The sequence below is a fragment of the Eumetopias jubatus genome, unplaced genomic scaffold (genome assembly GCF_037043125.1).
Source record: "Eumetopias jubatus isolate StellerSeaLion01/CBP00866 unplaced genomic scaffold, mEumJub1_p1.0 scaffold_3, whole genome shotgun sequence".
Classification (NCBI taxonomy): Eukaryota; Metazoa; Chordata; class Mammalia; order Carnivora; family Otariidae; genus Eumetopias; species Eumetopias jubatus.
In genome coordinates, this window is record NW_028274809.1 from 33,645,302 (window position 1) to 33,661,371 (window position 16,070).

The following is a 16,070-nucleotide window of genomic DNA, read 5'->3' on the forward strand; positions in this document are numbered from 1 at the left end:
TTTGGACATAGAAATTATTGAAGATTATTTATCTCCTTTTCACTTATCTCATTTTTCTATTTTTCCAATTTAACAAGCAGGTATTCCTTTAATATTTTCATACACATGTAATACACAAATATACTCTCAGGTTAAAGATTCAAATAATACAAGAATATAAGAATAATATGTAACCTTCCCTCTCAACAGTCACCCCACACTATCCCACTTCTCCATCTCTTATAAGTGTTCACCATATTTCTAGTAAATTTTAAACACATATAAATGTCTTTGACAAATATTTATGTTAAATATTCAATAAATGTTATTTTTATAATGGAAAATTTTAAAGGAGAAAAAAATCACCATCGCCAGATTTTCTACTGCTGTATTATTATCCGACCAAGAACAAAAAGTTCTGCTTAATTTTATAAATATGTATATATATATTTAAAGATTTTATTTATTTTAGAGAGAGAGAGCAAGAGCAGGAGGAGGGGCAGAGGGAGAGGGAGAATTCTCAAGCAGACTCCGCACTGAGCACAGAGCCCAACATGGAGCTCCATCTCATGACCCTGAGGATCATGACCTGAGCCAAAGTCAAGAGTCAGACGCTTAACCAACTGAGCCAACCAGGTACTCCCTTAATGTTAAATTTTAATTAATTTCTTTAAACTTTAACACTTAAAACTATTTTTATTTTTTTATTTTGATCAAGCATCTATCATTTATAGACTAAATGTCTGACATTCAATACGACTATTTTTCTTGAGATTAATGCAAAAACCAATTTGCTAACTTCAAATTTACTTGCTTTGTTTAGAACAAAATATATAAATTGAGCCAATGCTCCCATATTACAGCATTTTACTTAAAACACTTTCCCTTTTTATTGGGCTAACATTACTTGATTCCTAATTGGCAATACTTCAGCTTTTGGTTCAAAAGATTATAGCAGACCAAAATCTAGGTAACATTCTGAAATGTAGCAATAAAAATATTGAGAACTTATGCACAAATTCACTTCACTTTCATCTAGCTAGATGTACAAGTGAAAATTAGAAATCTTATTTTGTTTGTTTGCTTCTTTGTGGAAAATAAATGTAGTCAATTCAGTATAATTTCTTCATAAAAGCTAATGGCCTTGAGTAGATAAGAAAAAACTTCCTATTGCTTTCAGTTTAGTGTTTCATCAAGAAATCAAAAGAAATAATCCCAAACTGAAGATGCTCAGAGTATGAACTAATAAAAGTTGTTGACAGAGAATTCTTGAAATGTGCTATATTTCAAAAAAATATACTTTTAAATTTTTAAATTATTTGGAACTAATTTAAAACTTTCAGAATAATTGTAAGAATGAGAACAGTAAAGGGTGCCTGGGTGGCTCAGTCATTAAGCGTCTGCCTTCAGCTCAGGTCATGATCCCAGGGTTCTGGGATTGAGTCCCATATCAGGCTCCCCCCTCGCGGGGAAGCCTGCTTCTCCCTCTCCCACTCCCGCTGCTTGTGTTCCTGCCCTCGCTATCTCTCTGTCAAATAAATAAATAAAATCTTTTAAAAAATTAAAATTAAAATTAAATTAAAAAGCTCTAACTCTTTAAAAAAAAAAAGAATAAGAATAGTACAAAGAATACCCATACATCTTTACCCAAATTCACTTATTGTTACCATTTTACCCCATTTGCTTGCTTTATCCTTCTCTTTTTATTAAGATTTTATTTATTTATTTGAGAGAAAGGGAGTGAGAGACAAAGAGAGAGAGAGCACGAGCAGGGGGAGGGAGAGGGAGAATCCGACTCCCCCCACTAAGCAGGGAGTCTGACATGGGGCTCAATCCCAGGATCCTGAGATCATGACCCAAACTGAAGGCAGACACTTAACCAACTGAAACACGTGCATGCACACAAACACACGTACTTTTTTTGAACCATTTCATGGAAGTTGATATATATATGTAGGCATTTTTGCCCCTTATTTCTAAACATTTCTTAGGATACTTCCTAAGAATATGGATATTCTTTTATATAACCACAGTACTGCTATCAGCTTCAGTATATTTAATATTGAAATAATTCTTTAATCGTCTCTTTTGTCAACTGGTCTAACAATGTCCTTTATCATATTTTTCGCATCCAGCATTAGGAGAGTTAGGTACGGCTTAGTTGTCAAGTTTCTTTAGCTTCCTTTATCTAAATCTTTCCCACAGTCTCTTTGCCTTATAGGACATTGACATTTTTGACAAATCCCCTTCTTAGAGCATTCCTAGTTCATGGTTTGTGTGATGTTCCCTCATGATTAGATTCTGGTATGCATTCTTGGCTGACATACAGTACTCTATTAGTGATACTGTGTCCTTCTCAGGGTATCATGGATGTCCATCTGCCCTTCATTAATGATGTTAATTTTAATCATTTGGTCAAGGTGTTATCCAATATCCTCAACTTATAATTACTAATTTTTCCCTTGCAACATGTGGGAGACACTTTAAAATAACGCAAATATCCTGGCTCCATACTGAAAATGCCTTTAGATTTAGGACGTTTTGATTATTCTTGCTTGATCCAATCCTTACCATGATGGCTACAGGAGGATAATTTTCCAACTCCAGCACTCCTACATTTACCAGTTGGCACCTGGCATTCACTGTAAGCAAATGCCCTCTCTTCTCCCTTCTCTGCAATCAGCATAGACTCATGAATTCATTTTCCCTCCAATGGTTTACAGTTTGTTACTGTACATTTTTAGCACTCAAATTGTCCCAAATTTAGACAGTAGGAGTTCCTTCAAGCTGGCCCCTATGCCCTTCTGACAAGTTTCCCCTATTTGGGGCACTTCTTTTCCTTACTTTCTAGTGTTACAAGGTACTTCCAGCTCATCTTGCAGCTATCCTTCTCCAGTCTTAGAATAAGTCATTTTCCCAAGGAGCCCAACTTCCATTCATTGGGGAATGGTATTAGAGTCTAAATCTGGGTATTACATTTGCTTGCTGCTACTGGGGTGCTATTTATTGCTTCTTATCCTTTTCAACAGATAGAGCTAAGAAATATATATAGGTATGTATATGTACACTCCATACATGTATAAATCCATACACATACAAATATATAAACATATGTACATGGCCACATATCCATGCATGTAACACATACATATGTATATTTTTAAAGTTATAAATCCATACTCATATCTTGAATTTTAATCAATTCACATAGGATTCTCTTGTCTTCCCCCATCTATAATTGTATGTACCTATTTCCTCAGTAAGAGCCCTGGCTCCCAAGAGCATTAACACCATTTACTTATTTCTTAATCCTATTATACATCTACAATTGTTTCACAATTGGTTTGTCCATGGCTACTAAAAAACAAACTTAAAAGAGTTCAGTATTTGTTTGCAATTCTCCCCCCATCTCTTACATCTCACCTTGCCCAAAATAGTGTATATAGTAAAAGAGTGTGTTTGTAAAATCCTTACATTAGTTCTTTCATTCCTTTATATATACTTCCCACTCCTTTCTCTCCATCCCTTGTAAGTAATCAACTTAATTATTTTCTGATTTATCCTTTCTTTCTTTTTGTAAAGATAAGCTTTCTGTCTTACACAAAAAACAGCAGAGTACATATGCTTTTTATTCTCCTAACATTATCTCTAGAAATCACTCCATATCAATTCATAGAGATCTTACTCATTTTTTCTTATAGATGTATAGTTAGTACTCCATTACATGTATACACCATAGTATATTTTAACTAATCTCCTATTCCTGAACATTTAGATAGTTTCCAATGTTTTGCAGTTACAAATAATACTGCAATGGATAACTCTATGCATATGTGGGGTTTTTTTTTTTAGATGTTATTGATTGACTGATTTATTGATTTACTGATTTGAGAAAGAGTGAGCAGGGGGAGGGACAAGGGAGAGGGAGAGAGAGAATCTCAAGCAGACTCCACACTGAGTGTGGAGCCTGATGCAGGACTTGATCTCATGAGCCTGAGATCATGACCAGAGACGAAATCAAGTTGGATGCTTAACTGACTGAGCCACCCAGGTGCCTCCATATGTATTTTTTTAAGTAAGCTCTATGCCCAAAGTGTGGCTTGAACTCATGACCCTGCAATCAAGAGTTGCATGCTCTTATCAACTATGAACCAGCCAGGCACCCCTATGCGTATGTATATTTGTACTGTTGGAAGTATAGCTTCACAGGGGTTGGAAAGTACCATAATTTGATTCAAACTTATTTGGTACTCTAGTAATACCCTGGAAATCCTGGTGCACCTCTTTTGGATTTAACGTGTTAGCTAGATATAGTCTCATGATGTTTGAACTCTCCCTTTTACTCTGCCAACTTCATGTTATTATATATTTTTAAATTTTGCAAATCTTTGGAGGAAAGAATTAACAAGGAAAAGTAAATTACTTAGACTACTTACTGAGTGGTGTTGTGTCTGGAGGTGGAAAATTCTCAGTAAAGTTGACATTACACAAGTCTGTGCTACAGCAGCAGAAACGGTATGTTCCATTCTGAATTGAGGGAGGGGTAGTAGTTACTACACATTCTTCATAGTGACACTCCTGGGGATCTCCAATGTGAGACCAACATCCTACATATTAATGTAAACAAGTTAGGGTTAATACAATAAATTAAATTAAAAGGAAAACAACAAACGAAGAAATAATTGCAATCAATGTGACAGAGTAAGTACATAATACATATGAGTTATAAATCACTCCTGCAAATGAATAGGAGACACACATTTTTTAAATAACAAAAAAATGGCAGAATATTAACAAGCATTTAACGGGGAGAAAAGCCACCAATAAATGTTTAATCTCTTCATTAATCTAAGAATTATTATTAAAGCAACAGTAGAATTTCATTTTTGTCTATATCTATTAAATTGTTCTAGGTTTAAAAAGATAATATACAATCATAACAAGATTTCAGTAACACTCCCATATACTGCTAGGGGAATGTAAATGTATATAGCATTTCTAGAAAGCCATATGGCAATTTTCATAAAGAGCCTTTAAAATATTCATGCTTTATAATCTAATAATTCTTTCAGCAATCTATTCCAAAGAAATAATCAGATACAATCAAAGATTTATGCCAAGCGAAATAAGCCAATCAGAGAAAGACATGTATCATATGATCTCACTGATATGAGGAATTCTTTTTTTTTAAAAATTTTATTTATTTATTTGAGAGAGAGAGAGAGGATGAGAGATAGAGAGCACGAGAGGGAAGAGGGTCAGAGGGAGAAGCAGAATCCCAGCCGAGCAGGGAGCCCGATGTGGGACTCGATCCCGGGACTCCAGGATCATGACCTGAGCCGAAGGCAGTCGCTTAACCAACTGAGCCACCCAGGCACCCGATATGAGGAATTCTTAATCTCAGGAAACAAACTGAGGGTTGCTGGAGTGGTGGGGGGTGGGAAGGATGGGGTGGCTGGGTGATAGACATTGGAGAGGATATGTGCTATGGTGAGTGCTGTGAATTGTGTAAGGCTGTTGAATCACAAACCTATACCTCTGAAACAAATATACATTATATGTTAAAAAAAAAAAAGAAAAGAAAAGAAAAGAAAGAAAGCAGGAAGAGAAAAATGAAGTGGGGGAAATCGGAGGGGGAGACGAACCATGAGAGACTATGGACTCTGAGAAACAAACTGAGGAGAGGGGAGGGGGGTAGGGGGATGGGTTAGCCTGGTGATGGGTATTAAAAAGGGCACATACTGCATGGAGCACTGGGTGTTATACGCAAACAATGAATCATGGAACACTACATCAAAAACTAATGATGTAATGTATGGTGATTAACATAAAAAAAAAAAAAACCCTAATGAACAAACAAAACAAAACAAACTCATAGATAGACCAGATCAGTGGTTACCAAAGGAGAAGGAAGTTGGGGGGTATATGCAAAAGAGGTAAAAGAGTGTAGGGTGATGGATAGTAACTAAGAGTTTTGGGGATAATCACTTTATAGTGTACACAGATGTTGAATTATAGCGTTATACACCTGAAAGTTACACAATAAAAAAGTATATTCAGAAAAGTAAAAAAAAAAAAAAAAGTTCAAAGATGTCCACTGAAGCATTATGTATTATATTGAAACCAGAACACAATATAATGTCCTACAACGAGTAATGTGTAAGTAAATTGCGTGTATACAATGAAATATTGTACAGAGGTGAAAAATGTTCTCAAAGTATATTTAAAGACATGGGAAAATGTTCATAATATAATTTAAGATAGCAAATACTGGGTATGAAATTGTTTATACATACAGTATGATCCTAATTTTGAAAAATAAGTACACACACATATATTCATAGAGGTCCATAAAAAATATACTTGCAGGGAATAAACTAATATATAAAAGAGTTTGTAAGAGTATGAAATTGTAGACAACTATTTTTTTTTCATAATTCTCTATATTTTCTAAATTTTGTAGAATAAGGATATATTATTAACATTGTAGTAAGAAAAATGTTATTAAAATAAGCTAAAAACCTATTACCCTTTATAAATTTGGGGCTTATGGGTGAATATATACATGGATATATATTTCAAAACTTAATGTTTTCCTGGAGAAGGTTGTAATCTACCTCCAGGTCCTATTTAGATAAACTTCAATTATATGAAACACAAAGTTATTTCAGGTAAGAAAAGTGTTACTTGCCTTGTTTTACAAGATTTATATCCCCTTTTGATTTCTCCCAAAGGCCATAGCAAGTGCTACCTTTTGAGCATAATATTGTTCCATTTTCATGAGAGATTCGACTCTCGCCTATTCCAAGGTCTTGTTGATATGGATCTTTAAATGCACATAGACGTTCTTGGTTCTGAGAAGCTGAAACAAGTAAGAGAATGACAAATTTAATTTTAAGAAAATCTTAGTAAAACATTATTATATAAAATCTTAGTCTTTTTGAAAGGCACTCTAAATTTTCTACTAAATCCCTAACAAGACCTGAATACATTTGTAATTTATATTTATTCAATAATTTCTTTCTGTTCATTAATTTGTCACCTCCAAATAAGAGGCAAACTTGAAAACCGGCTTCCCAAAAGCAATCCCTTCTTACACAAATTATTCTCACTACTCTCCTATTAAATAATTTAGGTATCTGAATAAAGAAACATCATTTTAAAAGTCCATGCTTTAAATTATCAAAACCTCAAAACAAATTAACAAACCTAGAAGGTTGAATAATTTTGGGAAATATTACAGTATTCACTTTTATCATATTTTATAGTCAGTTGTAGAAAGCTAAACATACATCATTGGGCATGGTAAATTAAGGATGAGGAGAATGACTACCAGTGGGTACATGGTTTCTTTTTGGGCAGATGGAAATGTTCTAAAATTACACTGTGGTAGTGGCTGCACAGCTCTGTAAATTTGTAAAAAAATAATCGGTCACTTAAAATGAGTGAATTTCATGGTATATAAAGTATACCTTAGTAAATTTGTTTTAAAAACTAAGAATATTAGTGGACAAAAAGAAAATGACTTTCTGTTATTAAAAATATCAATATAAAAGCCAGAAACAGAATGCTCAATCACACTGTATGCTGAAGGGACAACCTAACATACATTCAATTCTAGTTAATCTTTTTCCATATACATAATCCGATTTAGCTCATTTCAATAGAATATTTGCCACATAATTTATCAGCTAATATTTATCAACATTGCTGAGACTATCAAAGAAGTAAAAGGTTATCAAAAGCAACAACTGATCTTTATTTGGTTTCTTAAAGTCGACTTTCCTAAGGTTTGACTAGCTAGAGTAACAGTCTAATACATTAAATATGTATTTATATATGGCCAATATATTTATTCCTCTTGGGCTTCTGATTTATTTATTCATTTTGGGTGTGTATCCTATCTAGTATGGCTTAATTCACTAGCACCTTAGCACTGGAAATGACCTATGAAAATAATGTTTCTGAACCTAAAGAACTAAGGACCAAACTCTGAGGAAGAAATGAAAGAGCCAAGAACTATATGCCCAAGTCCATTTAGACACATAGACCTGCCATATTTATTACAAGAGAAAGCACCTTCAAAGTATGGGGCTAGGCAAGTAGGGTATTCACAAGTAGGTAATATAGAGTTCTATCCTTCAAGCATCTTACATGGTCTGTTTGGAGACAGAGAGTAATTATTAAATTCAGTACTCACAGAGAATAATTACTAAAAAATAAATGTAACTTGATTTCCATATTTAAAACCATTTCAGGCAGTCTTGTATAATATACTACTAGTATCAACTAAATACGGGCACCTGGGTGGCTCAATCGCTAAGCATCTGCCTTTGGCTCAGGTCATGATTCTGGGGACCTGGGATCGAGCCCCGCATCGGGCTCCCTGGTCAGCAGGAAGCCCTCTTCTCCCTCTCCCACTCCCCCTGCTTGTGTTCCCGCTCTCCCTCTCTCTCTCGCTCTCTCTCTGTCAAATAAATAAAATCTTAAAAAAAAACACAAAAAACTAGCCAAAAAACATAGTACAGTCTATTTATAAAAACTAATTCTATGACATCAGCCTAATTTTGATTCAACTATATTTCTGCAACATGTAGCCAGCCACCTATTCAAATTCATTTAATGACAAGTTTAATTATATTTACTAGATTATCTTACATATTTAATATCCCTATTTCCTTAGATCATCCTAATTTGCAAACTTTACCAAGTGATCATAAAGATTAAAATCAAATATATGTCTACATAACAAAGCAGATACAACAAAAAGATTCATAGTTAAATGACTGATACTACAAATAAAAACTCTGTAATAGAGATATAAAAAAGCATATCTATAAGGCATAATTTATATTTCCTGTCCCATCCCATCTTAAGTTTATTATTTTTTAGTAATCTCTACACCCAACATGGGACTCAAACTCAAAACCCCAAGATCAAAAGTTGCATGTTCTTCCAAATGAGTCAGCCAGGGCCACCACCCCCCCCCCTTTTTTTTTGACTTGGGTTAAGTGTTCCTTACCTACTACCACATATTGAAGTTACACAATCCACTCTATTTCCATTTTTGTCTTGATTGTTAAAAAGGTCACAATTTATGAACTCAGTAACTCTAGTTTTCCATGACCAAGATATCATTTTCCCCTCCTCTCCTATTATTTTTACTAGAATTTTGTATTGAATATTGAGTTAATGAATAGAGATTAACTGTACCCGCAAGTAAAGAAATCATAAATAAAACTGCCTTACTTTTTTTTCTTGAAGATTTTATTTATTTATCAGAGAGAAACATAGTGAGAGGGAACACAAGCAGGGGGAATGGGAGAGGGAGAAACAGGCTTCCCACCAAGCAGAGAGCCCAGTATGGGGCTCAATCCCAGGACCCTCGGACCATGACCTGAGCCGAAGGCAGACACTTAACGACTGAGCCACCCAGGTGCCCTCAAACTGCCTTACTTACTTTAAAAAGAAAAAGAAAAGGTATAGGGCGATTGAACCACCCAGGTGCCCCAAAACTGCCTTATTTACTTTAATAAGAAAAAGAAAAGGTATAGGGCGACTAAGCCACCCAGGCGCCCCAAAACTGCCTTATTTACTTTAAAAAGAAAAAGAAAGGGTATAGGGCACCTGGGGGCTCAGTCGTTAAGCGTCTGCCTTCAGCTCAGGTCATGATCCCAGGGTCCTGGGATCGAGCCCCACATCGGGCTCTCTGCTCGGTGGGAAGCCTGCTTCTCCCTCTCCCACTCCCCCTGCTTGTGTTCCCTCCCTCACTGTGTCTCTCTCTGTCAAATAAATAAATAAAATCTTAAAAAAAAAAAGGTCTACCTCGTGAAAAAAAAAGATGTTAAAACAAAACTTTTTGCTCTTCTTGGACATCCTTTACAATTGAAAAGTAGTTAAAGGCATGAACATGTGTAAATTTTTTTTCATGTGTAAATTTTTAGTGCCGTTATTAAATAATTTGATGACTGAAATCTAAAGTTCTCCTTATAGAAAAAGACAAAAAAACAAACAAATCTAACATCCCCTAGGTCTCCCTCTTCATACCCCACCCCTACTAACTAAGCTGAATTGAATGTCAAAACAATAATGGTACAAATTAGAGGGAAATGAATCATATCTTAAATATCCCTGAGTTTTTACTACATAATTTTTTCTGAAAATAACACCGGACTACTTATTAGGAATTATTTCATGACAGTGGCATTAGTATAGACCAATTACAATTTCCTATTTTAAGAGTATTTCAGATTATGAATCAGCAAATTTTTAAACAATATAAAGGTGTACTAGCAAGAATTCTAACTAAACTGCCCTTGTCAAAACAAAGAAAAATTTTATAAAACAGTATTTGCAGTTGTTGAAACTGAGGGTTGCTGGAGGGGAGGGGGTATGGAAGGATGGGGTAACTGGGTGATGGACACTAAGGAGGACACATGATATAATGTACACTGGGTATTATATAAGACTGATGAATCACTGATCTTTACCTCTGAAACTAATAATACATTATATGTTCATTAATTGAATTTTTAAAAAATAAATAAATAAATAAAAAGAAGTATATATAAATAAATCTTTGTAAAAATGCTATTTGTTGAGGGACACCTGGGTGGCTCAGTTGGTTAACCATCTCCCTTCAGCTCAGGTCATGATCCCGGGGTTCTGGAACAGAGTCCCACATTGGGCTCCCTGCTCCACAGGGAGCCTGCTTCTCCCTCTGCCTGCCACTCCCCCTGCTTGTGCTCTCTCTCTCTCTGACAAATAAATAGATAAAATCTTTTTTAAAAAATGCTATTTGTTGAGATCAGTCTCAGCAATATCTGTGTATAAAGCTAGGAATTCTTCACAAATAATGTAGAAAAAACAGGGATAAAGCAATATTACAATGAGAAATAGTACAACCTAGGATTATATTGTCACAGATTACATACAGAGACCTGATCATTTACGTGTAGGTATTCTAAACTTGTAACAGCTAGACAAATTTTGATCAGTCAAGTATGGTCATTATGGTCAATGTCTTTTAAGGGACGTCCTTAACCAGGTACAGTAATTAGACATGAGTCTTTAAAAAAATTGTTCTCCTTGGGGCATCTGGGTGGCTCAGCTGTTAAGCTTCCAACTCCTGATTCTGGCTCAGGTCATGATCTCAGGGTTGTGAGATAAAGCCCTGCAACAGGCTCCTCAGTCAGCAGAGTCTGCTTCTCTCCCTCTGCCCCCACCCCTGCCTCCCCCCACTACTCATTTTCTCTCTCTCTCTCTCTCAAATAAATAAATAAACATTTTTAAAAATTGTTCTCATTTTAAACAGGTGATATTTGGTTATAATAATCACTAAAACAATTATGATTTAATGTAACTACATTAAACCAGAAATAGTCTTATACAAATTGCTGACAGAGGTATCTTCATAAAAGACAGAACTGATTATGCTTAAAATCTGTTAGGTCCCTAACGTTCTAGAATTAAATCCAAACTCTTCAGTTAGTATGTAAGATCCTTCATAATCAAGAACCAACAAATCATGATCACTTCTGTGGGCACTAGGAACTTTTTTTTCTCATGGGCCCCTTCCTCTATAAAAAAAAAATATTTAAGGGGCACCTGGGTGGCTCAGTCGGTTAAGCGTCTGCCTTCATCTCAGGTCATGATCTCAAGGTCCTGGGATTGAGCCCCACATAGGGCTCCCTGCTTGGCAGGAAGCCTGCTTCTCCCTCCCCCACTCCCCCTGCTTGTGTTCCCTCTCTGGCTGTGTTTCTCTGTCAAATAAATAAATAAAAATCTTTAAAAAAAATAATAATATTTAAAATTATATTTTGTAACTGCATTGGCATAAAGAAAATCTATTAATGTCAGACACTAAAACATTTTCTTCAATCTAAAAGTTCATTATTTCCTTCTGATTTTAAAAGAAATCACCAGTGGTCTCCAGAAATACTGTGGGCCCTATGCCCAGCCCTATGCCTCCTGTGCCTCATGAGTAAGTCAGTCCTGGGACAATCTACCTCTTGCCATTGATCCCACTCCTCCACTCTCAGTTCCCACTAACATGGAAAGACCTCTGCTGACATTTACACATATGTTCCCGATATCCAGAATGTCATTTTTTCTTGCTCTTCATGCAGACTTCACTCCCAAAGCTCTTTACTCTTAACTACTTTAGGATTATATTTTATCTGTTTACATGCATATCTCCCACATGAAGCTGGAAGTGAACTTCATTTGTTCCTAGAGCAAGATCAGGTTTATTTAACTCATTTTGTATGGCACAAATCCCCAATAGTATTAAGATAGACAGTTTTACAAAATCTAGGCAATAATCATCTAGTCCTTCTACCACTCTATAATAAATGAAGCTATAAAAATAGTATGAGTGTAAAAACAATATTATATTATTTCCCCCCTCGTATACATCCAAATTACTGAGAATAAAATCATCATTTTGTTTACATATGCTTCCTGGATCAATATTTGCTAATCCTATGCAGCATTTAATTTCGGGAACAGATACAGTATGTCTGGAATACTAAGCTCTCTTGAATTTCCCACTCCATGATACAGCACTACAAACAAAGTAGGGTGTAAAGGTATGGCATAGTTTCATCATGTCTGGATCAGTTAACTATCATTACAGATATAAATCAGCAACATCATTATACTTCTCTATTTTTACGAGGGGAAGAGAGAAAGGAAAAAAAAACAACTACTCTGAAAATATTAACGATTTGCCCTTTTCCCTTTTTACCAAATACTCTTATATTATTTGAATTTTAATGAAAATATATCCATGTATTATTACACATTTCAAAAACAAGAGTATTGTATTTGAATCAATTACTTTTAGATTGAAAATTTTTATTTTGAAATAATTATAGACTCATAGGTAGTTGGAAAGAAATGCAGAGTGAAGTCTAATGCCTCTCTCCTCAGTGCAAACATTCCACACAATAACCACACAATACCAAAGTCAGGAAATTGACATTAGGACAATTCATACAGCTTATTCAGATTTCACCAGTTATACATGCAATAATCTGTGTATATGACTGCAAATCTATGCAATTCTGTTACATTCTATCAAAATCAAAATACTCAGAGGGGCTCCTGGGTGGCTCAGTCAGTTAGGCATCTGCCTTCGGCTCAGGTCATGATCTCAGGGTCCTGGGATCAAGCCCCACATCGGGCTCCCTGCCTGCTTCTCCCTCTCTCTGCCTCCCTCTCTCTCTCTCTGTCTCTCATGAATAAATAAATAAAATCTTTTTTAAAAAAATTGAAATACTTGGGGCACCTGGGTGGCTCAATTAGGTGTCTGCCTTCAGCTCAGGTCCTGGGATTGAGCCACCACACTGGGCTCCCTGCTTGGCGGGGAATCTGCTTCTCCCTCTGCCTCTTGCCTGCCGTTCCCCCGCTTGTGCTCTCTGTCAAATAAATAAAATCTTAATTTTTTTAATTCTTTTTTTTTTTAGATTTTTAAAATTTTATTTATTTGTCAGAGAGAGAGAGCGCGTGCACAAGCAGGGGGAGTGGCAGGCAGAGGGAGAAGCAGGCTCCCCGCTGACCAAGGAGCCAGATATGGGACTCAATCCCAGGACCCCAGGATCACAACCTGAGCCGAAGGCAGCTGCCTAACCAACTGAGCCACCCAGGCATCCCTAAAATCTTAAAAAAAAAAAAAAATCAAGGGGCACCTGGATGGCTCAGTCAGTTAAGCTTCTGCCTTTGGCTCAGGTCATGATCCCAGGATTCTAGGATCGAGTCCTGCATTGGGCTCCTCACTCAGCAGGGAGCCTGCTTCTCCCCCTGCCTGCCATTTCCTCTGCTTGTGCTCTCTCTCTCTCTTTGACAAATGAATAAATAAAACCTTAAAAAATAATAAATAAAAATAAAAATACTCAACTGTACTATCACAAAACTCCCTCATCTTAACCATTTATAATCACCATCTGTTTGTCTTCATTCCTAAAATATAGCAACCACTAGTCTATTCTCTAGTTTGATAATTATGCTATTTCTCAACTGTTATATAAACAGAATCATGTAATACACATCCTTTTGAGATTGGCTTTTTTCACTGAGCAAATTTTCCTTGAGGTTCATTCCATTGTTGCAGTATCAAGAGTTCATTACTATTTATTTTTATTTATTTATTTTTAAGATTTTATTTTTATTTATTTGACAGAGAGAGACATAGCGAGAGAGGGAACACAAGCAGGGGGGAGTGGGAGAGGGAGAAGCAGGCTCCCCGCTGAGCAGGAAGCCCAATGTGGGGCTCGATCCCAGGACCCTGAGATCATGACCTGAGCCGAAGACAGACGCTTAACAACTGAGCCACCCAGGTGCCCAATAGTTCATTACTTTTTATGGAGTAGTATTCCATAGTATGGATGTACCACAATCTAACTTTTTACCCTTTAAAAAGGTTATCTGGGTAGTTTCCAGCTTTTGGCTCTCAGAAATAAAACTGCTATGAACATTTGTGTACATGTTCAATTTTAAAAGGAATCTTGTTTATTTAAAGTAAAACAAGAATAATATTCTAGGAAGAGAAAGTATGGTGTCTACAAAAAGGAACTTTGACATTAAGACCATGTGCTCTACCAAGAGAATACATTATGCCCCATCATATATATTTGTTCATTAAAAGCTTACAAAGCATTCAAATTCCCTAACTTCCTCTGACCAAGTACTTCTAGTACTGGCAGAAACTGGCTTGTACTACAAAATCTTGGTTTAGAGAGTCATTCAAGCAGTATTCCTTACATATAAACCAAGTAAAATGTGGCAAAATAAATATCAGCTAATTATGGCATTAAATATCTGAAATGAGAGACTCCAGTTATGGGGTGTTTTTGTTGTTGTTTAAACAAAGACTAGTCCTTTGTAATAAGGTCAACAGGCAAAGTATGCCCTCTTTCCCTGGACACCCAGGGCCCTTTAATGTGGGAGCCTCTGCTGGCCAGCTTTTCCTATCTTTATCTCTATTTCCTTTCCCCGACATAAAAATAAAAAGGCCTTTGACAAATAGGTTTTCACATTAAAATATGCAAATTAAAACTACAACAAAATAGTACTACACATCTATTAGAATGACTAAAAGTTAAAAATAAAACAAAACAATAAACCCTTGACAATACCGAGTACGGCCAAGGATACTGACACAGGTGGGAAAACACTTCTGATGAAAATGCAAAATGGTACAGCCACTGTGGAAAATGGTTTGATAGTTTCTTATAAGTTTAACTTAACATTTAACTCAGTAATCCCACTCCTAGGTATTGACCTAAATGTAATAAAAACTATGTTCACACAAAAACTTTTATCTAAATGCTTGGAGTGACTTTATTTGCAGTCTCCCAAAATTATTTATAACCCAAATGTCCCTCAACTGAAGAATGGATAAACAAAGACACGGAGGAAACTGGAAAGTGAAAGAAGCCAATCTGAAAAAGCTACATATTGTATGATTCCAAATATATGACATCCTGGAAAAGGCAAAACTATGGAGACAATAAAAAGATCAGTGGCTGCCAGGAGCTGGGAGAAGAGAGGGATGAATGTGCACAGCAGAGGATTTTTAGGGCAGTGCAACTCTTCTGTATGATACTACAATGGCGGACAATGTCATTATATATTTGTGCACAGAATGTATGATACCAAGAATGAACCTAAGAGTAAACTGTGGACTCTGAGTGATGATGATGGGTATTTGTAGGTTCATCAGTTCCAACAAATGTATCACACAGGTGCAGGATATCAATAGTGAGGCAGCTCTGCCTGTGTAGGGATGGGGATATATGGGAACTCTGTACTTTCTACTTCATTTTCCTGTGTACCTAAGACTGCTCTCAAAAATAAAGTTTATTAATTTTTTTAAAGAGGGACTGTTGAGAAATGCAATGCTTTATCTCAAAAAGAAATTTCTAATGAAGAAAATTCAGGAACAAAGTAACTTGGTATGGATGATTTTCAAGGATGTGAGAGGAGGGTGAGGATTCTTGTGACCAGCCACATTAAGGATGAGAGAGGATGGGGACAGTTCTTCTGGCCACACATCTCAAATCATATCTAAAAGGTGACCGAATGATCTA

The 16,070-nt window shown here is 35.9% G+C and overlaps 1 protein-coding gene across 1 annotated transcript in view; it reads right to left on the reverse strand.

Annotated features, from left to right (window-relative positions):
- Nucleotides 1-16,070, reverse strand: part of BMPR2 (bone morphogenetic protein receptor type 2) — a 198,159-nt gene that overhangs the window by 81,514 nt on the left and 100,575 nt on the right. Inside the window, exons 2-3 of the mRNA XM_088021589.1 lie at nt 6,671-6,841; nt 4,416-4,586 (exon numbers count right to left, since the gene is read on the reverse strand). Of these exons, the coding sequence (XP_087877715.1) occupies nt 4,416-4,586; nt 6,671-6,841 (342 nt within the window). The remainder of the gene's footprint in view (nt 1-4,415; nt 4,587-6,670; nt 6,842-16,070) is intronic.